The sequence below is a fragment of the Aspergillus pseudodeflectus genome (genome assembly GCF_044049435.1).
Source record: "Aspergillus pseudodeflectus strain CBS 756.74 chromosome Unknown BJX68scaffold_4, whole genome shotgun sequence".
NCBI classification, from domain to species: Eukaryota; Fungi; Ascomycota; class Eurotiomycetes; order Eurotiales; family Aspergillaceae; genus Aspergillus; species Aspergillus pseudodeflectus.
Genome location: NW_027263780.1, coordinates 1,043,059 through 1,065,322, shown reverse-complemented (window position 1 = coordinate 1,065,322; position 22,264 = coordinate 1,043,059). Strand labels below are relative to the sequence as shown.

The window sequence follows — 22,264 nt, the reverse complement described above, 5'->3', positions numbered from 1 at the left end:
TTTGTTCAGTCATTTAATTCATTTTTTTTGATCAAGAAAGCGAGAAGAGAGAATGTTGCACCTAAATACACGAATGGATATAGAACAGGCCAAAAAAAAAAAAAAGAAATAGAAATTGGTATATAGTCCCTAGGGTGCGAAAAAAATCAGGAAGTATACTTCTCTCCACTGAGACTCAGCTCGCTCCCTTTCAGCAGATACCCATCCGCACACATATAGTACGCATACCGCGAAACAGCGGTCTGCTCATCCAACCACGGCAGAACCTCACTAAGAAAGTCGGCCGAAGTCTCCGTACCCCCGGTATTGGAGAAATCCGAGTTGAGCGCAAACTCCGTAACCCAGGTCTCGGCGAGGTTGTACTCAGCGGCGAGGTCAGTAGCTTTGCCGATGAAAGTCTTGAAGTCATCCGCGGTGTCGCCGTACCAGTGGACGGCCAGGGCCGTGACGCCGCAATCCGTGCAGGAGTCCAGGAAGTTGCGCGCCCAGTCGAGGCCGACGTCGTCGCCGACGCCGTTGGTCACGGCGGGCGAGACGAGCTTGGCCTGGCCGGAGAGAGGGGAGATGTACTGGCGGTAGTAACTGGCGGCGTCGGAGGAGGTCATGGCGGCTTGCGAGGGCATGTCAGGCTCGTTGAAACCGAGGATGTATTCGGAGCCGGAGCTCAGCAAGGTTTGAATGGCGGCGAACCAGCCCGTGAACATTTTGGTGCCCCAGAGCATGGGGACGAACTCGACTTCGCTGGGGAGGTCGCCCATTGTGTACATGTTCCAATCATAGGCCCACGAGACGAGACCGCTGTTGGAGAGCTGCTGCACGAGGGTGGCATCGTTGTAAGCGGCGCCGCGCTTAGACGAGGTACCAGTGCGCTTTTGTGCGTGGAGGCGCTGGTGAGAGTGCCCGTGGGGGGCAGCAACGGCGCTGGCAGCCAGGAGGGCAGTGGAAAGGTACTTGAAAGAGACCATTTTTAAGATTTTGTGGTGTTGCTTTTTGAGAGAAGCCTGTTCTCAGAATGAAGGTCGTATAGTCTCGAGGACTAGAAAATAAGGAATGTGAGCCTTTCGAAAAAGGACAAAATGAATGAATATTGACCGTGCGCGGCACAGGACAATGATTGAAGCCGAAAGGCAAAGGAATGAAGAAGCGAAGGCAGACGTGGTTGGGAGAGAGAAAGGATGTAGAGCGAGGGGCAGCTATACTTATAAGCGCTGAGTGCTGTACCTGGCCGGGGCGTTCCACTGGTAGAAAGGAACTGACACTGGAACACATTTTGTGGATTATCCACATGTATTTTCTGTTTCATGTGGGCTATCCAATAACCCAAAGACACAGAATCTGAGTGGTCGACTGCAGGTGGTTTCTTTTGCTGGCTCCAGCCAGTGCGTCTGGATGCGCCAGAGCCATGGGACGTAATCGGTGGGGATGCCTCGTCGCCTGTTATTCGGTCTCGAATATGGATAAAGAAAGACCAAGATGGAGAAAGAAGGCAGACTAAACGGGGTCTGGGCACTGTCCATTGTGTCTGGTCCGGTGGTTTCTTTCTGCTCACATTGTTTCTCAGTCTTGGGAACTCTTGGGAAATCTTGGAGCTGTAGAGGATCTGACGATGGAAGTGTTAGAGAGCAGTGGAAGCAACAGAATCAATACAATTAGTACGTTAAGGACGATAAAGACTGGATTCTTGAGATTCAAAGCGTGGGTCTCCACCGGCCAGACTTGTCGATTCTACACCGATGTACACTTTCCTTTCTAGCTGGCCCAATTATTCTTTCCTCTTCCCTCTTGAGTGTTCTTGGTATGGCTGTTCTTTATCATGTCCTAGCTTCTCATCTCATCCATCTTATCTTATATCATATTCTATGAATAACTTTCTTCTAAGCGCTCCCGCCTGTTCTTTGTTGGTCAAGACAAGCCTCAGCGAGTGGTCGAGACTGTCCCTTCAGATCCGCCCATCGCCATCTGAAACGCACTAGTGCACGCCCACCACATCACGCCTGTTTGTTCCTGCATTGGCTGACGTGGTCAGCGCTTCCATCGACAGATCTTTGAGGCATTCCTTGCCTGGTCGAGCTTGCATTGCTCCTCAGTCTGTCCTCTGTCAAGCGCCCTCTCTGCCCCGAAGTGGTGCTACTTCCACGACCTGACACATCCTTACTCCAAGAATACACAGATTCCGGTCCTAACTGACTCGACCCATTGAAAATCTGTCAAAGGCCCCACCCACCCAACACCGGGATTGATTATGGCAGGCATACGTACACTGGCACCAAGCCACAAACCACGAACCAGGCCCCGCCGAACAGTGTACCTGAGCTGATATGCGCCTACGACGTACGAGTTTCGATTGCCATTGTGGGTCGACATGGAAATAACTTGACTGGTTAACGTGGACATTGCACAGGCCGGAGACCACGTCCGGGGAACACGTACCCCATCATCTCTGGTCGAAACCTGATGTGCCTGCCTTGTGGAAAGCGGACTTACTTAAGCTATCGTTGACAGCGAGGCCGCAACTGTTTGCTTGCCACCTTGTCCTGGTAAGGTCACGTAAGAGCCTATTTGCTCTCGGCCGGCGGTTGAAGCATGATCCTGCCTGAGGTATCCCAAGGGTCGGTGTCACTTTGGGTTTGCCTGTTACTGGTTCCAGTAATGACAGCTGTGAGCGTGACTCGTAATTACTCATGCCAGCTGCTTCTGTTGAAAGCAATGGAGGCATCGTAGGCACTTGCGATGGGTTGTAATCTCACATCAGCACCATATAGGCGTCAGACGGCTTTTACGCTGGCTTGAATGTAATCTCGAAAATCAGTCAAGCTACCATGCCCCTGAAAATACGTTTTGCTGACAGTCCAATCAAGAAGTACTAAGAATCAGATGTTCGAACAATTTCTATGTGACATGGTCTATTATACAGCTCCGACGGACCCTATCTCCAGAGATATGACCAATTCGGATCAATACTTATCTGCAAACAGCCTTCCGGCGCATGCCCGAAATACTAAAAGGTGTGACCTAGTGACGATGTCCCCCGGGACGGTGGTGGTGATGGTTATGCGGGCGGCGGGTGGTTGTCGCCGTTGGCTGAGGTGGGCATGCAGTTGCTGACGACGACACAGATGTAGACACCGATGAGGATACAGATGCCGGTACAGACACAGAAACAGAGGAAGTCACAGGTTCAGACGTCGCTGTCGACACCGGTTCGGTGCTGATCACTGTCTCCTGCTTCGTGTCATCCTGGACAAAGATGTCGTTTTGCGGACCTGAGCACTCAACATTAGTACACTCCAGCACCTCAAGGAATCTGATATCAAGACAACAGTGCACATACCACTTTTGAACCCGCAAACTTCATTATACATCGGTGTCTTTCCAGCAGGAGCCTCGATATTGTTTCCAGTCGCCTCTGTATTGAGTCAAGTCAGCCACTGCACCATACCAGCTTGACAGCACACAGCTATTGGACTCCTTGTATGAAAGGAAAAAAGGGTGTCAGGAGTGCCTTACGGTTCCAAGCGATCATCTGCTTCGCGCCGGCCACGCACTTGCTCGAGTCATCTTCGCAATAGACGGGGGGTTGAGCTGGCGCGAGTTGCTTGGTGGATGTGACGTCTGTCACATTGCATTTATAGCCTGCCATGTAGCTATGTGCTCAGTTAGTCTTGGGGTACGCTAACGTGTATGCCGTTGGAGAGAGAAGGTTAGGAGAATGGGTGGAACTGGACTCAACTCACATATTAGGCTGTCCGCAACCCTTGGGGACCTATAGTTTTGTCAGCCAATGAACCACTCACGCGACGGAGGGAAGACCATACCCAAAGCCAAGCACAGGTACAACCGCCCTCAGGACATGCCGGAAGATCCTGGGGAACCTCATATGTCGCAAGACGTTTCCAGGGCGTACTTTTCATGGCGACCAGTCAGTCTCGAGTTCATCACCACAAAACACAACAGTGAAGTGACACCCCTAGAAAGGAGAGAAGAACTCACTGCTCCAAAACCGAGAAAACAACCAAGCTTTCCATCGTCACCTCCTTCAACTCACTGGTATAGCTAATTGCCCACGCCGTGCCCGCCGCTCCGGTCTGATTCGTGGTATGCAACGCTCCATCATCCTCAATACACCCTTCACCCTCACTCGTCCCGTTCCAGTCCTCCGGGTGCTCCTCGCCATCCGGCCACTCAGTCGTGAATTCCCCATCATACGACAGCGTTGTAAACGCGCGGTTATGCGCGAGCTCAACCGTGAACGACCCGCCCGCGGGTAATTCCAGAATATCGCCTTCGGCCGGGGGCACTGCGTCGCAACCGCGGTGGTGCTGGAACCACCAGTCTGATTGCGTGAGGTTGTAAAGGGGGTCGACGGCGGTGTTGGTGTTTAGGTTTTCCGACGTGATATCGGGGCCGCCGAGGCAGTACATGCCGCGGGCCCAGGCGACTGTGTGAGCGGCTGCTGTTTGGATGGTGCTAAGGGCGAGGAGGGCGGCGGGTAGGGAGTGCATCTTCGCCATCTTGAGGATTATGAGTGTTATTGAAAGGGTAGTGTTGATACTGGAATGTGTTGTTGGCTGGAAGGGAGGATACTCCTACCAGGGACAATAGAGTACTTATACATCCTCGGCGCCAACAAAAGTAACCTAAGACAACCTAAGATTCAGGAGAATAATGCGATCCTACAAGGCTGATCACAATCAGGTTGCAGAGAAGTATAAGTTCGACGCTACGTTTCATGCTAACAGAAGATGGGCAAGCGCTGCTGACAGTAATCACTTGGCAAGCTTATGAACTGACTTTGTTATTGATTAGCTGCTCAGGCTCGTGGGCCTCCCCGCGGGACTTGATGGATAAGTGAAACAAGAGCTCTGTACCCTTAATCTCCACTGTAGCTCATGTCCTGGTATGGATTCCCGGGCGGTGCTTCAGGATGAGACTCTGGGTCCTTGCTTATTTCTATCTATCAATCTATCGGATAGATTAGATTTCAGGGTTTTCTGACGGATTGATGAATTTGAGTCAGGAGATGTTGATCAAGCTTCCGATTTCTGTAGGCCGCAGCCTGTCAGAGCCTGTGTGGAGACTGGGACAGACTTTGATGGCTTCGATTGAGTTTTGCTGATACTGGTTCGGTGTTCCAGCTTGACAGCAGTCCAGGGTAACTTTCATTCAATCTTTGCGGTCTGCAGACGTAGCTATGAAGTGAGAGTGAGACCATGACGGGTCTGCCTTGTGGCTGTGGCGTTCAAGGTTGTCACGGTGGATTCTGGAAAGGAAATGAACGATTTGAATCATGTCTTCTTGCGCCCCTCGAGCACACTGAGCACATCCGCCGCGCTGTCCTTGTCGCCCTTTTTCTTCTTTGGCCCACGCTTCCGCTTTGTTCCTCCCCGGGTGTCTTGGAGAATGACCTCTTCATCGTCTTCGTCATCCGCGCCACGGCTGCCCCCGAATCCGTAGTCGATGTCCATTGCATCGAGCTCTTCGCGTCGTCGCGCGTCCTCAAGGAACTTCTTCCGCCGGAGGAGCGTGTCTCTGTCGACTCCTTCGTCTTCGCCTTCAGCAGCAGCAGCGTCTTCACCTGATGCTTGCCGTAAGGATGCTGCGCGCTTGATGGCGGCGAGCAGAACTGGGTCTTTGGTTAGTGGGTTTGCCCTGCCACTCTCCACCTTCTCTTCGTCCTGGGTCGCGGCTGTTGCGAAGTAATTCCGAGGTTTGGTCGGTTCGCCTGCCGGTTCTGCAGTGGGTGCCTTCTGGGCCGCTGGCTGTTTCGTGGCGACCTCGCCTTCTTCTTCTTCCGAGTCGGACGAGTCTCCATCTGACCCAGCATCGCCCAGAGGATCGTAGTCAGCACCCACGCCAGCAAAGATATCGTCGTCTTCGTCCTCTGCTTCCTGTGCGGCCTTGGCTTGAGCAGCTTTAGCGGCAATCTCAGCTGGAACCTCCATTCCCAGCGGTTTCGCCTCGTTATCTGAAGCGGCAAGCGCTGCAGCTGGCGCAGTTTGTCCAGGCTTGTCAAGCCACCTTGTTTTCCGCTTAGTTTTACCTTCGGCATCTGTAATGAGAAGGACCTCCCTGCGGCGGCCGTTCTCGTCCTGCTCGATAAATCGCCTCTTCTCGACCTTTGAGTCTCCGATCTTCTTGAACCGCGCACCTAACGCATTTTCCTGTGCCGCACCTGCAGCTTCAGCAGCCGCCGCCGCCCTGCTTGCCTTCAACTCTCTGAGAATCTCATCGCGCGTCTTGCGCCCTGTATGTGCAGGAGCTGGCGGCGGCGCCATACTCCCCTTTTTCTTCTCCCGCTCCTTCGGTGCAGAAGGAAGGGCTGCCTCCTCGTTTCCGTCAAGCACCTTATCAAACTCCTCATCCACATCTACCTCCTCTTTTTCTTCCCCTTGCCCCTCAGCTTCGCCTTCAGCACGCTCTCCAGCAGCCTCATCCTCTTCCTCCGACTTCTCTCTTCTCTGAACATCCTCCCCGGCCCTGACTTTCCTCAGCAAATCCCAGTCCAACCCCTTAACCATATGCGTACTGCTCAAATCCCCACCGACACCTAGTTCTCGTCGCCGCTGTAGAAACGTAGCCTCATCAATAACACCCTTCTTAAACCGCGTCTCAAGAATCTTCAGTTTCTGCTCCCCCTCGGCAGAAAGCCCACTACCACTCCCAGTACCCTTTGCAGCACCCTCTGCTTTATCTTTGTCCTCCTCATTCCCACCCTCAAGCTCCCGCAACCGCGCCGCGCGGTCCTGATACCCAGCCGGCAGCTTCGTCCCCTTCGGCGCAGCAGAGGACTTGAATTTCTTGTTCGGGTGCGGGTTCTGCTCGTCGCGTCGGTATTCGGCGAGTTGGCGCGCGAAGTCGGGTTTCGTCAATGTGCGTCTGTATTATTCCGTTACTCGTTAGCCTTATACCCAAACAAATGATTATATATTCAGAACCACGCAGGAAAAATAAGAGATGTAGAGACGTACGGCGTCATAGGGATACTCGAGCGCATGCGCGATCCCAGCGCGTGGCCTGCTGGTCCGCCCGTTGGCGACGCATGACTCCTGGTATTCGGGGGTGATTGCTGGCTCGTTGGACTTGTGCTGTTCTTAGGTTTCGAGGACGGCTGTGAGTTGTCGAAGAGGAGACGGCGGAATTGTTCGTTGTTCATTGTTGAGGATTTCTTGGGTGATCGTGTTGGGAGGGAAGGTTGCGACGCGGACTTGATGTCGAAAGAGTTGATACCGAGAAAAAGTCAGTTTATGGTATACATGTCCAATTGATTTTTGTGGTTTTGTTTGGCGCTGTCGGGATAAATGAAGTCATTAAAATTGCGGAAGCTGCGCGGCGGACTACTTATTGATCACGTGACTCCTGGGTGCTCCTTAGGTGTTTTTCAATAATATGACAAGAGTTGCCTGCTATTCTTGTCAGAGCTTACAGTATTATTAATACTATAATGTGGGTTGATCAAGTAGATGAAGGAAGAAATATTCATTTGATATAGTATGTGCTTGCTGTCTTCAGACTAGATACATATCCACAAAAGCATCACCAGCTTTTAACATGGAAAAAAACCATAAAATATACCTCATATTCTTCTCGATCGCACATCAATCAACCAGTGATAGACAAAAAAGATACACGAGACAAGAAAGAGAATCCAGCTTCGTCTAATTTTACCATCATACGTCATTCGTAACTTATCGACATCGCCATGCAACAACACACTCCCTTAGATACTCTCCCATCCGCCATTATTCACATCCGCCTCGAGCCTGCGACTGATAGTTGCGGGAACACCGTGAGACAGCCAGACATCACGCAGAAGCCTGTCGTACCGCTTCCGATTGAGCATCAGTGGCCTGTTGCGTCGAAGGCCCTGGTCTACCTCGCCGTGGCGGTCGAGGTATGGAGCCGGCTGCCATGATCCGCTTTGGTTGTGGAGGTAGAGGACGGAGCACTTGCGGATGTTGATGAAGAGGCCAATATTTTTGCCGCACCTGGCATTCGGTTAGAGAACGATCAAGGGAGAGATAGTGGCAATGCCAGGTTAACTTACTTCTGAACATGCTGGTTGCATCCACCCAACTTGTTATTCTTGTCCATGCAGCATACAGCCTGCGCGCAGAAGATGTCGCCGCAGAATAAACAGATGCTTGGATCGCTGAGCTCCTTCTTTGAATTTGGGCAGCGGCGGCGGTTGGCTAGCTCGATCAAGCTGTCAAAGTACTTTGGTAGACCGACTAGCTCGAAGATGGCCGGGTGTGGGAGGCTAGGGAAGAATTTGGTATCTGCGATGCGGATGCCTGAGCGGGACGCGTTCCAGTGGAAGATCCATCCTGAGATCATGGCGTCGAAAGGCTTGTGGCTCTTGCGCGCGGGGTTTATCATTGAGAAAATGGCATCGAGAGAAGGCATGTCCAGCGCTTTGGTCAAACGGTCTAGCTCTGATGCTCCCATGTCAGAGAAGCCGGTGTTGGGGAACTCCACTCCGTGTTGCACATGCAGGAGGATGACCGCCTTACGCAAGAACGTCAATGCATAGCTTGAAATGAGACGCCGCAGGGCAATGATCACCCCAGGAGTGGCGGAGTCCTCGCCGTCCTTGACGTAGCCACTTTCTACAGGATACGATGATCCCTTTGCGCGTCCAACGGAGTTAGCCTTGAGCTCCGCAACAACAGTGTTGAAGAACTTCCGAGTGACCTCAAACCGTTCATCGGAAAGCTCCATCTCCAACAGATAATGTGCATCACCATGTTGGGCCAGTTCTTCCTTCAATCCGATGGGCCAGAGAATGTATGTGGCGGCAACCTTGACTATCTCAGCTACATAGCACATCTGGATCAAGTGGCGAACTTCGATATTGAGAACCGGAAGGAGAGCAAGCGAACTTTCAGCCAAGAACACGAAAGTGTCTTTGGAGAATAATGGCTCGATCTCGTGGACATTGTTCAGTAGGGTTGTTCCACCAAGACTTGGGTGTCCAACGAACAGCTGGCACAGCTTCTGACGATGCATCTCATGGAATTCTTCAAGGGATGGACTTGGCGGGCCCGAAGTGCTATGCAAGCCCCCAACAGCCGCATATGTTAGCGCGGTTTCAGCCAACACACGAAGGTGTGTAAGCGTCAGCTGTGGGATCTTGTCTAGCAATGTGGCGCCCGGCTCAGACTCAACACCACGCTGTGCGATCTCAACCGCGGCTATACTAAAGCCGAAGCTCTGGAACAAAGAGTCGGTATGAACGATATCATCGTTGCTCGTCATGTCCGGAGAGTGGTTGAAGGTGGAATGAATATGGTTCAGTCGGAGAGTTTGCTTTAATCGTGTGTATATCTGAAGAAGTTCGGACATGGGGCTGTCACTCAATGTCGGGATCTGCTGTGGCGGACTAAGGGCATTTGACTCCTCTCCTGGAGGGAAAAGGCCCGGCATGGGGATCCGGGCTGGCGGGAAAGAATGTGCCGTTGAAGGAAGCGAAGATGACAACAACTGGTCAACTCTACCGGCAAGCTGAGGTACCAGGTTTTTGGAAAGGTAGTCCAAAAACAGTCCTTGGTACGACTGGAGTGGCAGATTTTCATTTTCCATGAGCAAGGCCTGGTTCAATCTGTGAGAGAGGACAGACTTCACATCATGATTGACGAACTCGTCAAAGGAGTTCTTGGTGTTCAACACACCGGGATAAGACTCCTCCTTACCTTTCCAGGTAATGGGAAGGAAAGTATTGCCCAAGGCCTTGCAGAGAGGGCAAACGAACTCTTTGAGAGACAAGCGTTCTGGATGGTTTCGGGCAACCTGCTGGGTATGGCGTCGCTGTGTGGCAGTAAAATAGACCTCGAAGCAAGTATAATGCATAATATGACCACAGCCCGTGGTCACAGGACCGCGCAAAGTATTTTTCGCGTTGAAACCCTTGCTCAAACCGATCTTCTCGCCGGTAACTTCCCCTCCTGAGGCGTCAAGCCGCCGCACAGTTATGTGATTCTCGCCCGCAACGCCAAACGGGCGTAAGTGGTCTGCGGACTTGTCGAGACTCGACGGCGTTTTGAGAACTTCTCGAATCCAGTCCGCATCCTGGATATCCGTCTGCCTCATAATACCGCTATCTTGGACGAGAGCAAACGTGCCGTAAAGTCTGGAGTCATTGGTTTCCTCCTGGCACAGAATACAAGTGCCACTGGGGTACTTCCAGAGCTTGGTTTCTGGGATGACCTCAGGCTCAGACTCGTCCAAGTCGCTAAAGTCATCCTCATCGCCCCAGTCAATCGCAGCTTGGTTGTTGAGGAAGTTCTGTTGCTGCTGCTGGAACTGAGCCATGACCTTGGCCTGTCTTTCGAGAGCCTGCTTCTTCCTGAGCTCCTTCTCGGTATCTGTGTCGATGGCGGGTGAGTTCGTTTCGATCCTGTCAAACGGGAACCTCAGAGAAGCTGTGGCCGCGGAGTAAGTATGAGGTCGCTTCTGCCAAAGCCGCTTCAAGACATGTCTGATTCTAGGACCACATGCAGAAAATTCGCCCATCATCGAGATCTTTTCTAGTAGGCCAACAAGTGTCAGATTACCCACTTGGGTGGCTCGGTTTTTGATCAATGCATGAGACACAAAGGATTCTGCTGACTGCTCGTCTATACTATCCTCGTCGGTGTCATCTTCCAACGTAGCCGAAAGGATGAGATGGAGGACGACCTGTAGGAAAGTTTCCACGCGAGTCGGCGGTATCGTGGGTGTACGATCCTTTGCTGAGATCACATAATCCAAGCACTGGTGTACAATCTGAGCGAACAGTGAAGTACGCGTAAACCGAGAAAGGTCGGAAAAGACCCCATCAGCAAGAGGCCGCAATGTGGGTTCAAAGACGATATCTGACGCATTTTTGCCGGTTTGCTTAGCCATCAGTTCCTTATAAATGTTCTCAGCCTCATCTCTTTGGTTCTTGGTGTACTGAGGGCTGTACGGGTCCACCAAGCTGATATACTCTGATTTGAGCTCAAAAGTACCAGTATCATTCAGGCCTTCCGGCGCTCGGAATCGAGCAATCTCCTCCAGAACGTCCTGGAAGTAATCAGAGTCCCGAACCTGATCGCTCAAGCGAGTCGACAGATCGGAAAATGAGAGAGGCTTGAAGCATAGAACATGTGCAATCTCGCGCTTCATGTTAGCGTGGATCGCAGAGTCAGTGTTCCCATCGGAAGTGAGCGACTTCCGATCAGTCAAGAGCACAATGAGTAGAAGGACAAACTCCTCCACAACATCAATGATCTTGGCATCCTCATAGCCAGCGCGCGGGATATAATTCCTGGTCATCCAATCTACCACCCCAAATCTATCTGCAATCGACGCAAGAACCCTGCTACGGTTACATGTCACCAATGCCGCCTGGATCAAGAAGATATCGCGATAGTAACCAAGCTCGCGGCATGAAACTCCCCGATACTGCGACATTTGATGGCGCAGGCTGAGGCCATTGCGCACCCACATACCAGCTTTCATTTGTGCGAGCCAGGCGCACACCCGGATAGGGTAGTCGAACATCGCGAGAAGTAAATCTTCAGGCGCCAGGTCACTGTCCAACACGAAATTATCGTTGGCAACCTCGGCTGCGCTAAAAAGGACCTCGCGTAGGGTGTTTTGCTTCTCATTGCGAGCACAACCTATCAGCCATGATAGTGTGTAGTGAAGAGCGTGGTGGAAACTCATTGCACCCTTCTCTACAACAAAGTCGACCACCCGATGGCGGGGGAGCCGCTCCGGTTGACCAACCTCGAAGTCAAATGGCGGAAGGGTCTTGAACTTGACATACTCCTTGATTTCCGCCTCTTCAAATCGTTCTCGTTCACAACCGACCGAATTGACCACGGTCGCAATTGTGGTGACGGTGATCGCTCGAAGTAGGTTCTGACTTCCATCCACCTCGGGCTTCTTGAACGCTTCGCGGAGGGCGATACACAACCGGTTGATTTCCCGCATGAGTATTGATGCACTAATCCAGGCGTCATTCTCATATTCCACGTGTTCACCGACAGCACGCAGGTTGGGGCAAATCCCCTGAGAGAGCTTGATCAAATCGAGGAATTGCAAGAGATACTGCTCCTCATTTCGCACGCGGCTTTGCACGTACTCAGACTGCAAAAGGTACCGCAAGTCGCAGAAGAAATGATAAAGTCGACGATTGTTGAGGGGCCCGGCAGTAGCATCAAAGGACAGTGTCGCAGTGGGATTGACCTCATGTGGTTCGCCCACTTGTCTTGTGGTGAGGAAGGTGTATAGAATAGCCATGACCTTGGACAGGAAGTTGCCACGGAGCACAATCTCTTCTGTAATTGAGGGCGTAGTTAGGAGTTGTAGGGTCAAGTTGATTATTGAATGATCCGGCTCTCTATCAGCGATCAGATACAACTGGGCAAGTGCTGTATACAGAGCGGACAAACGAAGACCCATGACTCGCTTGAACTCCGGCACGTTGACCACTGTTCCTAGATAGAGGTCACGAAGGTCGGTGCGGGCCTTTTTCCATAATCGAAGATCGAACAATATCGCCCAATCGAGCCGTGTGCGGTGCCACAAGTCTTCGTATGAGGGAACATGTTCGCCAGTCACTGGAGCGGATGGCTGAACCTGCCAGTGACTCGGTGACTTGGCCGAAGGAAGTCGTTTCACGCGGGATGGTGTTCTCGGAATGCGCGTAAAGGGTCCGTTGCTGGAGTTGCTGCTCCCTTCCTGATCGCCACCGTTTCCGCTTGGTAAGACTGAGGCAGCCTGTGCAGCGTCATTGTTTGATTGAGGTTCCTCCTGTTGAGGGTCTTGCTGCGGTTCTTCACCTCGCTGTCTAGCGCGGTAATGAACCAGGGGTTGGGCAAGCCCAAAGAGGGTCTCTGCAATCTGCTGAGCATCATCCGTACCATCCATGACCATATCCCCGTCGTCCACCATGTCGCCCGCCAACCGGTTGAGTTCAATTTCCATTTCCTCATCCCCATCATCATCAACTCCCTCTTGGCCATCAACCTCCACAAACTCGTCTTCCATTTCACCTGCATCTTCCTCATTGGTGTCGTCATTTTCATCGTCTTCTTCAGGAGGTATCACCTGGCCCTGCGGTGTGATACGGACCAGCACAGTCCGAATTCTTTCGTGGGTGGTTGATATCGAGTGATCATCAATGCCTTGTAGACCAATTCCGGCGTTAAACGCGCCACTGCCACGTCTCCAGGTACCCAGAAGCTCCTCGCAGATGGTTCGACGCAGTATCTCATTATCGTCGAGAATGCTGCATCCCGCAATATCCGTCAGCCACTCAACAATCGTCCCGCACATCTGCTCTCGGAATGTGTCGCGGGAAGATCGGATCGTCGTGGTGACCTTGATCTGCTCAATAACCGCCGAGACCCTCATCAAGCTCGGCAAATCCCGTGAATATCTTACAATGCTTCGTCCATAGTCATGCGTCTCTTGGGCCCGCTCCATCCCATATCGATCACGCTCTCGGCAAGCCCGACTTACTTGTATAGCAACGTCTTGAATCGTATGTTTCTCGTCATTCCAAAGCGCAAGCGCGAACTCTGGTTGCTCTTCCTCTTGATCTCCATCACCATACCACCCAGAGCGAATCCGGGAGGCGACCTCATCCTTCCTAATTCCATCCTCTGTCTTGGACAGCCGCAACTGCTCCGGCGAACATGATATAACATCGCAGAAATAGTCAAGTGCGCGGGAAATCGTCATCTTGATATTATCCACCCACTCTTGCGGGAGCGCCGGCCGCACAGCTTCCTTCCCTTTCTTCTCGCCATTATCCGTATGGATCGCACAGAACAGCGGTGTCCGCCACGCCTCCTCATCACCGCAGTCACAGCAGCCACAGTTCCCCGGCGAGAGGTAGACCTGGTACTGATGGGTGCTGTGATCCGAGGCGTCAAAGCACCGACTGCAAAGAGCACATGTTTCATCCACCCCGCAAGTCGTGCATCGGTATGTCGCCTCGCCGGCCCGAAAGATATGCCCACACCGTTTACCCCGCGCAGCTTCTGTATACTCCGCGCCCTCCACGACCCCCTGGGCCTCTGTCAACTTCCAGGTTCCGTTTTGCGGTCCGTTGGGAAATAGCTGCCGTAGACGTTCCTCGTTTTGGCCGGCTAGGGATCGGAAGAGGAGCTCTAGCAGGGCTTTCTCTGCTGCGGGGCCATAGCGGTACTTGTGCTCTGCTGGGAGCTGTAGAAGGCCGTGACCGAGGATCTTCTCACATTCTGTAAGCATCATTTATTGTCTTGGTCCTAGGACCGCGACACCCATTCGGGTTCTGGGAGGATGGGATATGGAGTGATCGATGAGCGCTGGTAGGAGGGCGATGTGGCGGTATACCAAGCTAGGAGTAAACTTTGACAGTGAGAGGGCGGGGTCAGTAAAGAGAATATACAAGTTAAAGTATTGGAGAAGATAGTACTTAGAGCGAGAATAGCACCAAGAGGTAGGACAGATAGAAAAACTGGAGTGCAGAAAATATCTGAGTCTTGAATGATAGACGCTTAGTGATCGTTCGGAAAGTCGATGTCACAGTGGGGAAGAGATGTCGGGAAGAGATCTGGCTGCACCGAGTTGCGAGTGGGCGTACCGGTGTGCTAGTTACCTTGGGTTGGAGCTTTTGACTCCCCTGAAGAGGTTACTGAGGAGATGGTTCGCTTATAAAGAGGATAAGGAGTGTTTGCGTTGTTCATTTCTACTTGGCCGCCTCTGCATTGCTTCCCATCGGAATGACATGCTCTCCGGGCTTGGCACTACACACGCGGTCATGACCAACTCACCCCGCAACATGAGCGCAAGATGCGTCGGTAGGATGTAGGCAGTTTTACAGGTACTGAGATCCAGATCAAATTACAACAAAATCGAGATTCTATTTGATACAGACACCGCTGAATTATAGCACATCCATCCCCGTGTATCGGTGTATAAGATCAGGCCCGCACGTCCCCTGGATATCGTAGCATTTTTCACTGGTGTTCGACTTCCGGAGTCTCTATTTACTCATCATCCTCCTCCTCGGCCTTGTTGATGTACTGGTACTTGATGTCCTTCCATTGGCGCTAGAGGGAAAAGTAAGTCAGCGTTGTTGACTCCGAAGATGGGTGCAATTCAATCAAATCACGTACGCCGCGGTTCCAGGTATCCCAAAGCTTGTTGGTGGAGGTATCAAAGGCACTGTTTCGGGCACATGGTCAGATATCGAGAAGCGGATAGGTATTTCAGATGTTTCGGGGCACCGGCACGCACACTTCAAAGACGAAGGCACCGGCGAAGATAGCAGTCAGGTAGACAGCATTTCGGCGGATCAGGGTCCTATAGACAGACGCAAGCTCGTCGTTAGCAAGGCGTGTAACAGTGCGACCAATGCCGTCGATCGGCGAGCGGGAGAGGGGAGACATGCTGGTAGATGGAAGCAGCGAGCTGGAACGGAGACCCTGAAGTTAGCCATTCAACCAATTACATCAATTTCTAGAAGACACTTACTGCGCCGGCCATTGTGACGGTAACAAGCAACGAAAGATAGATGACGGGGAAGAAGGGGCGCAAAGGAGGGCTTGATGGCTTGACTCGGAACGTCGGGGAGGTTGTTGGATTTGAGGTTTGAGGACGAAAAGCAGCAGCGGAATCACCGGGCTGTTGATTGGCTGTGCGGCTCGAGCTATTGTGCACGCATAGTTACATAAGCAATGCGGATCATTATTCCGGTCCAGCCCACTATGATGCCCTTGGCCCGGGCAGACGAAAGAGTTTCAGGTTATGGTTTGGAAGGGAACTTGAACTGCGTCTATTCTGACTCGAATCTTCGCAGCTAACACCGTTGAGTCCGCTACCTCTCGGAACCTTTTACAACCCTTCCAACACCACACTTTTCACTGCTCAATCTCGAATCCACCCCGCTCATATTCGAAGGCTCCTTTGAGCCATCCCCGAATTTATCCGATCTCTTACCGGCCGCTTATCCGCATAAACCATGGCATCACAAAACACGTCAGGAAACGTCTCATCTTCCGGTATCACCGTCGACGCCGTCACCGGAGAGCGCTACATCCCATCATCCGTTCGAGCAGACGGCTCCAAGCGTAAAGAAATCAAAGTTCGCCCCGGATACCGTCCGCCAGAGGATGTCGAGCTATACAGGAACCGCGCTGCAGAGGCCTGGAAGAACCGTGGGAAACCTGGCGTTCCTGGGGCTGTACCAGGAGCAGCGTCACCGAAGGAGAATGAGCCCGCCAAGGGAGGAAGCGCAGCCAGCAACAAGAACGCGAAGCGAAGGGAAGCGAAGAAGAAAGCAAAGGCTACTCAGGATGGCGCAGGTGCCGGGACCCCCAATGGGAAGGACATCTCTCAGATCGAAAACTGGAGGGCGCCTCCTGCTGGTGCACAGCAGAAGCAGGTGGATGGCCCCGAGACTGCCGATGCTGTTGATCCGGAAGCGGAGAAGGAAAAGAAGGCTCGCAATCTGAAGAAGAAGCTCAAGCAGGCGCGAGATCTGAACGAAAAGAAGAACAAGGGCGAAGCTCTACTGCCCGAGCAGTTTGAGAAAGTGATCAAGATTCAGGAGCTAATTCGCCAACTCGATGCACTCGGTTTTGATGCCAACGGTGACAAGAAGAAGGACCAGGAGAAACCCGAGAAGTAGGACACTCCATCAGCAATTTGACAGGTCATCTCATGCGAGAACTCTCTTGCCCCCTAATCAACGAGCACCTGTGGTCACCATTGGGATTGCCAGACCACGGTCTCAACCAACTACACTCGGAATGAATCAGCCAATATCTGTATGGTTAGCCGTGAGAATGAGACCCACCGGATTTCGGACATCGAGCAAGAACCTGAAAGTACCTCGCTTCTTCAACGCTCTCGAAGACAGGGCGTCCCAGGATCAAGACTCTATCAATCGCCCAGCAGCCCTAGCCGGTGCGGCTCTACGAGAAACACGCTGCGCCCAAACATACCTCACGATGCGGAAGACTGCGAGTACCGATAAATGTTGTGAAAGCTATGATAGGACCAGACATTTATGGTTAGCTATGTCTATAGACTACTCGGATAGTATCTCTCCCTTATGTCCATACCCGCTTCAGAATCCCGTTCTTTCTTTCTTTCTTTTTTTTTTTTTGGTACAGTATTGTACATGTGCGAGTAAGCGGAAAATTTCCGGCCCAAAACCAACCCGTAACTCCTGGCGTTTCCAGAGGTTTGCCAAGTATACTCACTTTCTTAATAGTATGATTGGTGTACATCCCTTTTCCCGACGACCCTCTGTACTGGGGCCTTGGGTATACCACCCGCCGTCGAGTCCCACATGCCGAGAATCTTGTGTTTACTATACTGTGTCTCGAAGAGCATGTCTTCGAAGAGTTCGCCGACCTGGTCCCGAGTATTCGGGTCTATAGCCCCAACACCAAACTCAGTGGCTAGATATGCTTGGCGGACACTATCCACTACGCCAGTGCCGCCTATTGCGTACCACGCTCCCGCAAGAGTGACGCGCTTGTTGAGTTCACTTTTGATTTGATATGAAAGATCAAGCATGCGTCCTCTATGTTCGAGGGTAGGCTGGGGAATGGCATTGCGCTGCAGCCGAGTGCGGGTCACAGTTGGTGTATCGGTGATTCTGAGATGTCGTTGAAGTAGAGATTGGGCCATCTTGACCGCGGCGTCATGATTAGGATAATCTGCCTCCGTCCAGCCATCCCACCAATGGCCGCCTAGCATGACAGTAAGCTTGGTGCCTGGAGCCGAGTCTTGTCCCACGCCAGATTCGGACGCGAAAATTACACCCAGAGCCCTCTCGGGATTCTGCTCGGAAGGTATTGACCTGGGAATCAGATATCCGAATCCTCTAACAGGCACTAAATTGGGGTTTGGGTAATATAAGTTGACCACCATCATGGTAACTGCGTAGTTGTGCTGTCGCAACAGTTCGATTGTCTTGTGAGGTTTCTTCGCGTCCTGCTTCGGAACATGCTCAAGTTGCTTTGCAAGACTAGGAGCTGAGTTGGTGGCAATGAGGCGATTGTGGAGTCGAGCCTGATTATCTCCATATACTACCTGGGAGCAAAGTTAGTGTTTATAAAGAACGCATCGTAAGGAGAATCAAACATACCCCCAAGTTGGAACTCATTGAGTTTTGATAAATGCCCTTGACTTCTGCGTCCGTCAAAATTTCGACCTTGTCGGATCGGTTCAGCTCTGCGAGCAAAGCTTCCGTAAGTTGGCCCACACCCTTTTGCAGAGTCAGTGTGCTATTGTCCTTGACAAGTGCGGATAGTTCTTTGGTATACTGCCGCCCCTTAGTTTCCAACAATGGCGCCAACGCCAGGATATCATCAGCAGGAACAACCGACAATCCAGCTCTCGATAACTTGGCCATCTGAAGCAAAGCATTGCCTTCATGGCGCTCGTAGTCTCGCATAGTGCCCATGAGCGCGCTCGCGCTGAGCTGATCTATGTTTCCCGCCAGAATGCCGTGATAGACACTGGAAACCAATACGTCGGCTACTTCGGGGCTCAGTCGGCGCGATATGAATGAAGCAACAGATTCGTCCGTTGTTGGCTGTTTCCCATCCTGAAACGGCTCCGCGAGCGCCCTCCATCCGGCGTGCCGAATAATAGGCTCTCGTAGAGCGAGCTTTAGCAAGCGCCATATGTTTGATAGAGTGCCAGCATTTCGGTCAAACGAGGGCAGCCGAATGAGGTGATCGGGGTAGTAAATATAGCGGTTTTGGCTGGCTGGTGAGGACTTGGCGGTATACAGAATCTGGTCTTGCAACTTCAGTTCATGCAACTGCAAAGGGTCAAAAAAGCTGGTCAGCGAGCAATCAACATCTGAGGGGACATTGGGAATACCAGATCCAGCAGCGGGAGACAGGCCGGAGCGACCGCTCGCAACGTACGCGGTCCATACTCGAAGACGATCTGACCACCTTCGACATCGATGACTTCGGAGTCGAGCCAACCGCCTATTCGGGATGACTTTTCGTAGAGAGTGACCTTGGCGCAATTGGGGTTCTTCGAGAGCCGATACGCTGTTGTAAGACCTGTGATCCCAGCACCTATGACAGCAGCATCGAATGGCGCGGAGTGGCTATGGGCAGAGCGTCGTGGGACATTGCGGATAAAGGCCAATGGCGTTCGCAAATGTATGAATGCTGATCTAGCTGGACATGATGGAAGCATCTCAGCGAGGATGGCGATTTTGACGCATTGAAGATGAGCTCTTGAAGACTGGCGGCATGGGCGCAACAAGTCAGGCAACTTCCCATGATCTCCGTGGTCCCGTCCCGAGTCTTGGAGCTCTGCACAATGATGTAAGATTACCGTATATTACCAGGTGTGCCACTGCAGTGGCATACAAGATACAACCAAGTTACCAGGCATAGCAGATCTATAAGATATCCAGACTCAATAAAGGTTACTTCTTATTGATTGAGAGAACTCCGTGAGCTCTCATGATTTTGTATCCAGACTCTAATATTTACAAATAACATAGCCATTCCCAGTGATATCTGCAATTGTAAGCAAGAAACGCCCACCCCCCGTCGACCAGGAGCAGTAATACATGTTGACAAGCCATTGAAAAGAAAAAGGGAGTTTTTGAGTGTTTTATGATTACACCCGTGAAAAGATAAAAACAATCTGCCGACTATGTCACGATCTCCTGTGACGAGCTGTCCGCTCCAGTGGCAGGTTTGATCAATTCTTCCGGAGCATCCTCATCGTTCACGAACTTTCTCTCACTGACACGTGCCTTATCCTGCTCCGCCGAGTTTGAAGTCCAGACTTTGTCGGTAAAGGCACCACGCTGCCCCTCGGCGTGCTTGTAAGAGCAAGAAGGATTGAGGCAAGGATTGAACTTGCAGGGAATTTGAGTATGCGTGAACTTGCAGCCAGCAACAGAGCAATCGGCACCGTTACGGCAGAGCGGCATAGAGGGGTGTTTGAAGTGGCAATGAGGATTTGTGCAATGAGGGAAAAATCTGCATAACTCCAGTCCTTGGTGGGCTGATTTTACTGCGGGAGAGGGGTGTCGTGCGGTGCATTTCCGGTTTTTGCAGGCGGCCCCATATGAGCATGGATCCGAGACATCCACAGGGGTGCCCTCCGGGGCAGCGGGGGATTGATGTGCGAAGGGGCAATCCTTCCTCGTGCATCGAAGGTTGAAGTGGCAAACGCTATCGGTATTATTCTCATCTTGACCGCCATTTTGAGTGCCCTGGTCTGGACTTGTATCCATGTCGGTGTCGACATCTCCTGAATTCGAGTGTTGCGCTCGGTTGCCATAGGTTCCGTAGGGTCGGTTGCCCCTTGGACGCTCAACACGATCGGATAATGAACGCTGAGGGCCATTCTGCTGAAAGGCCGGGTTGATCGCAGGAGGGACAAAGCCAGGCATGAGCTGCGACATCATCCTCGCTTGTTCCTCAAGCAGAGACATGAGGTGCATTTGGTCGTTAGGATTCATGTTCATTAAGTTGCCTGATCCGCCCATCTGATTGTTGCCCATGCCCATTCCGCCCATCTGACGTCCTCCATACATCCTCCCGTTGACATTCTGGCCAAATCGCCCCTTGTTGGGGCCGCGGCCATGCGAGTTTATTCGGCCGGCGCCAGTCTGGTCGCGAATACGATGCAAGCCGGGATCGCCGCGCTCCAGGTTTCTGTTGATCTGATTCAGCATCCTCCCCCTTCCAGCCTGGCGACCGTTGCGCATGGATTTCGGTCCGGTGGGTCTACAAAGATTAAGGTCAGCTTGCTTTATTAAGCTACTGTTGGGAAAGGGATTGTCATACATTCCATCTCCTGCGTCTCCCATGCTCATATCATCACTCTGGATACCTCCTTCTGAGCCTTGGGGCTGAGGTGTTGCTGTTTCTTGGTCGTTGAATGATGGGATCGCTTGCGCGGGGGCGTTCTCGTTGAACGCCGGTACACTCTGGCCGTTGGTCTGCTGATCGAGCAGCTCGACCTGGTCAAAAAGCCATCTTGAAAAGTCCAAAGCTTGTGTATCGCCTTCGTCGAGTCCAAGCAAATCGTTTGAAAGCTCGCTCGCGATCTGTTCTTGAGTCTTGCTGTTGACGAGCATCAAAATGACATATTCCGTCAACGCAAAGTCGCTGCTATCAGAGCTCCAGCCCATTTCAACTAGCTTTGGTTGGATAGCATTGCTCAAAGCGTCCGCTAGCGGAGTCTGGAGAGCGACGGTGACCATCGTGATTGCGCCGGTTCGATTATCGGAGGGAAACGAGATTATAATGAAAAAACGATAAATTGAAAGCGCTGTAACAGATTCCTGCTCTGTCTGTTGGTTGAATATACCGACAGAAAGCCCGGAAACAGATCGAAATATAAGTCAGAGCGAGGTTGACAAGGAGACGACAGATGAAAGGTGATGGCGAGAATTGGCGTTTCTTGTGACAAAGCCCGAGATGATGAAATATGCCAAGAATTCACCACTGATACCAGTCACGTGATGTAAGTCTCCATTGTGGCGTCGAGCTCGTCTTTGGCATTATTGTTTATCTTTCAAGTAGGCAAAGCATGGATTGTCAGGAGCTACTATATGACAAAGAACTCACAATACTCGAAACCTTGCAAGTTTGATAATACACTTGGAGCCCTTGTTCTGAATGTGACAAGGTCGCATTGAGATATACATCTTACAGCTGTGAAAAGAATAAATAAACTCAATCTCAAAGCAAAGCAGCAGTACTCTCTCAAAGCTTCTTCCTATAGCTTTCTTAGTCAATAACGAGATCTCAAAGAACTCGATCAGAGGAGTTTTGTCAGCTGTATCGTGGAACCCATCAGAAATGGCAGACCAAGTGGCGTGCAATCTATGTAGATGGAAGTCAATGCTTCCATACATTAATGTTAGTTTCCCACAGCTTTTATCTTGCAAATTTAGACAGTCAGATGCCTGGAACTACAAAGCACTTTGAGTAAACTGCAGGAAAATTAAGATACACAAATTTCTCGTTTTGGAAAGTATAACATTGGCAACATCAGACAATCACGTGAGCACAAGCACGTTAATCATCGGGAATCAAACCAAGCATCCTTTAGACACGTACCTACCTCCCACATTATCATTAACCGTCACTTATTCATTTATCCTTATCCCGTTCGTCTGCTTTGTTACCCAAAAGAGACGAACCAGCCTCCTACCCGGCGCTAAGAAACGGACCCCTGGTCTCCGTTGCGTCCTCACCACTCGGAGGTCAGAGTCATCCGTCAGTTGAGCTTCGCATCCAAT

The 22,264-nt window shown here is 51.6% G+C and overlaps 8 protein-coding genes across 8 annotated transcripts; 1 reads left to right on the top strand and 7 right to left on the bottom strand.

Annotated features, from left to right (window-relative positions):
* Positions 1-91: 91 nt before the first annotated feature.
* Positions 92-1,151, bottom strand: BJX68DRAFT_227693 (glycoside hydrolase family 128 protein). Its single transcript, XM_071038725.1, has one exon. The coding sequence runs from the start codon at positions 963-965 to the stop codon at positions 147-149; it is 819 nt and encodes a 272-aa protein (XP_070904001.1). The 5' UTR covers positions 966-1,151; the 3' UTR covers positions 92-146.
* Positions 1,152-3,012: 1,861 nt separating this feature from the next.
* BJX68DRAFT_262549 (lignocellulolytic auxiliary activity family 14 protein) lies at positions 3,013-4,511 on the bottom strand (the record flags this gene model as incomplete). Its single annotated transcript, XM_071044473.1, has 6 exons — positions 3,013-3,263; positions 3,332-3,406; positions 3,508-3,644; positions 3,735-3,763; positions 3,816-3,903; positions 3,991-4,511. The coding sequence occupies 6 exons, from the start codon at positions 4,509-4,511 to the stop codon at positions 3,013-3,015; spliced, it is 1,101 nt and encodes a 366-aa protein (XP_070904000.1).
* A 251-nt stretch (positions 4,512-4,762) lies between these two features.
* Positions 4,763-7,286, bottom strand: BJX68DRAFT_227690 (uncharacterized protein). The gene is made up of 2 exons (XM_071038724.1): positions 6,969-7,286; positions 4,763-6,876 (listed from the first exon to the last, which is right to left on the bottom strand). The coding sequence occupies exons 1-2, from the start codon at positions 7,151-7,153 to the stop codon at positions 5,286-5,288; spliced, it is 1,776 nt and encodes a 591-aa protein (XP_070903999.1). The 5' UTR covers positions 7,154-7,286; the 3' UTR covers positions 4,763-5,285.
* Positions 7,287-7,462: 176 nt separating this feature from the next.
* Positions 7,463-14,696, bottom strand: BJX68DRAFT_227685 (putative ubiquitin-protein ligase E3 component (UBR1)). Its single transcript, XM_071038723.1, has 4 exons — positions 14,612-14,696; positions 14,429-14,494; positions 8,045-14,361; positions 7,463-7,985 (listed from the first exon to the last, which is right to left on the bottom strand). The coding sequence occupies exons 3-4, from the start codon at positions 14,242-14,244 to the stop codon at positions 7,718-7,720; spliced, it is 6,468 nt and encodes a 2,155-aa protein (XP_070903998.1). The 5' UTR covers positions 14,245-14,361; positions 14,429-14,494; positions 14,612-14,696; the 3' UTR covers positions 7,463-7,717.
* Positions 14,697-14,856: 160 nt separating this feature from the next.
* BJX68DRAFT_227681 (cytochrome b-c1 complex subunit 9) lies at positions 14,857-15,772 on the bottom strand. The gene is made up of 5 exons (XM_071038722.1): positions 15,490-15,772; positions 15,407-15,426; positions 15,253-15,318; positions 15,132-15,180; positions 14,857-15,065 (listed from the first exon to the last, which is right to left on the bottom strand). The coding sequence occupies exons 1-5, from the start codon at positions 15,499-15,501 to the stop codon at positions 15,003-15,005; spliced, it is 210 nt and encodes a 69-aa protein (XP_070903997.1). The 5' UTR covers positions 15,502-15,772; the 3' UTR covers positions 14,857-15,002.
* A 1-nt stretch (position 15,773) lies between these two features.
* On the top strand, positions 15,774-17,125 carry BJX68DRAFT_227678 (putative RNA binding protein Pym). Its single transcript, XM_071038721.1, has one exon. It carries the CDS (start codon positions 15,977-15,979, stop codon positions 16,643-16,645), a length of 669 nt encoding a protein of 222 aa, XP_070903996.1. The 5' UTR covers positions 15,774-15,976; the 3' UTR covers positions 16,646-17,125.
* A 101-nt stretch (positions 17,126-17,226) lies between these two features.
* hem14 (oxygen-dependent protoporphyrinogen oxidase) lies at positions 17,227-19,188 on the bottom strand (the record flags this gene model as incomplete). The annotated part of the gene is made up of 3 exons (XM_071044472.1): positions 17,227-18,060; positions 18,116-18,796; positions 18,859-19,188. The coding sequence occupies 3 exons, from the start codon at positions 19,186-19,188 to the stop codon at positions 17,227-17,229; spliced, it is 1,845 nt and encodes a 614-aa protein (XP_070903995.1).
* A 219-nt stretch (positions 19,189-19,407) lies between these two features.
* BJX68DRAFT_227673 (mRNA-binding protein NAB2) lies at positions 19,408-21,706 on the bottom strand. Its single transcript, XM_071038720.1, has 3 exons — positions 21,543-21,706; positions 20,802-21,483; positions 19,408-20,741 (listed from the first exon to the last, which is right to left on the bottom strand). Exons 2-3 carry the CDS (start codon positions 21,218-21,220, stop codon positions 19,655-19,657), a joined length of 1,506 nt encoding a protein of 501 aa, XP_070903994.1. The 5' UTR covers positions 21,221-21,483; positions 21,543-21,706; the 3' UTR covers positions 19,408-19,654.
* Positions 21,707-22,264: the final 558 nt, after the last annotated feature.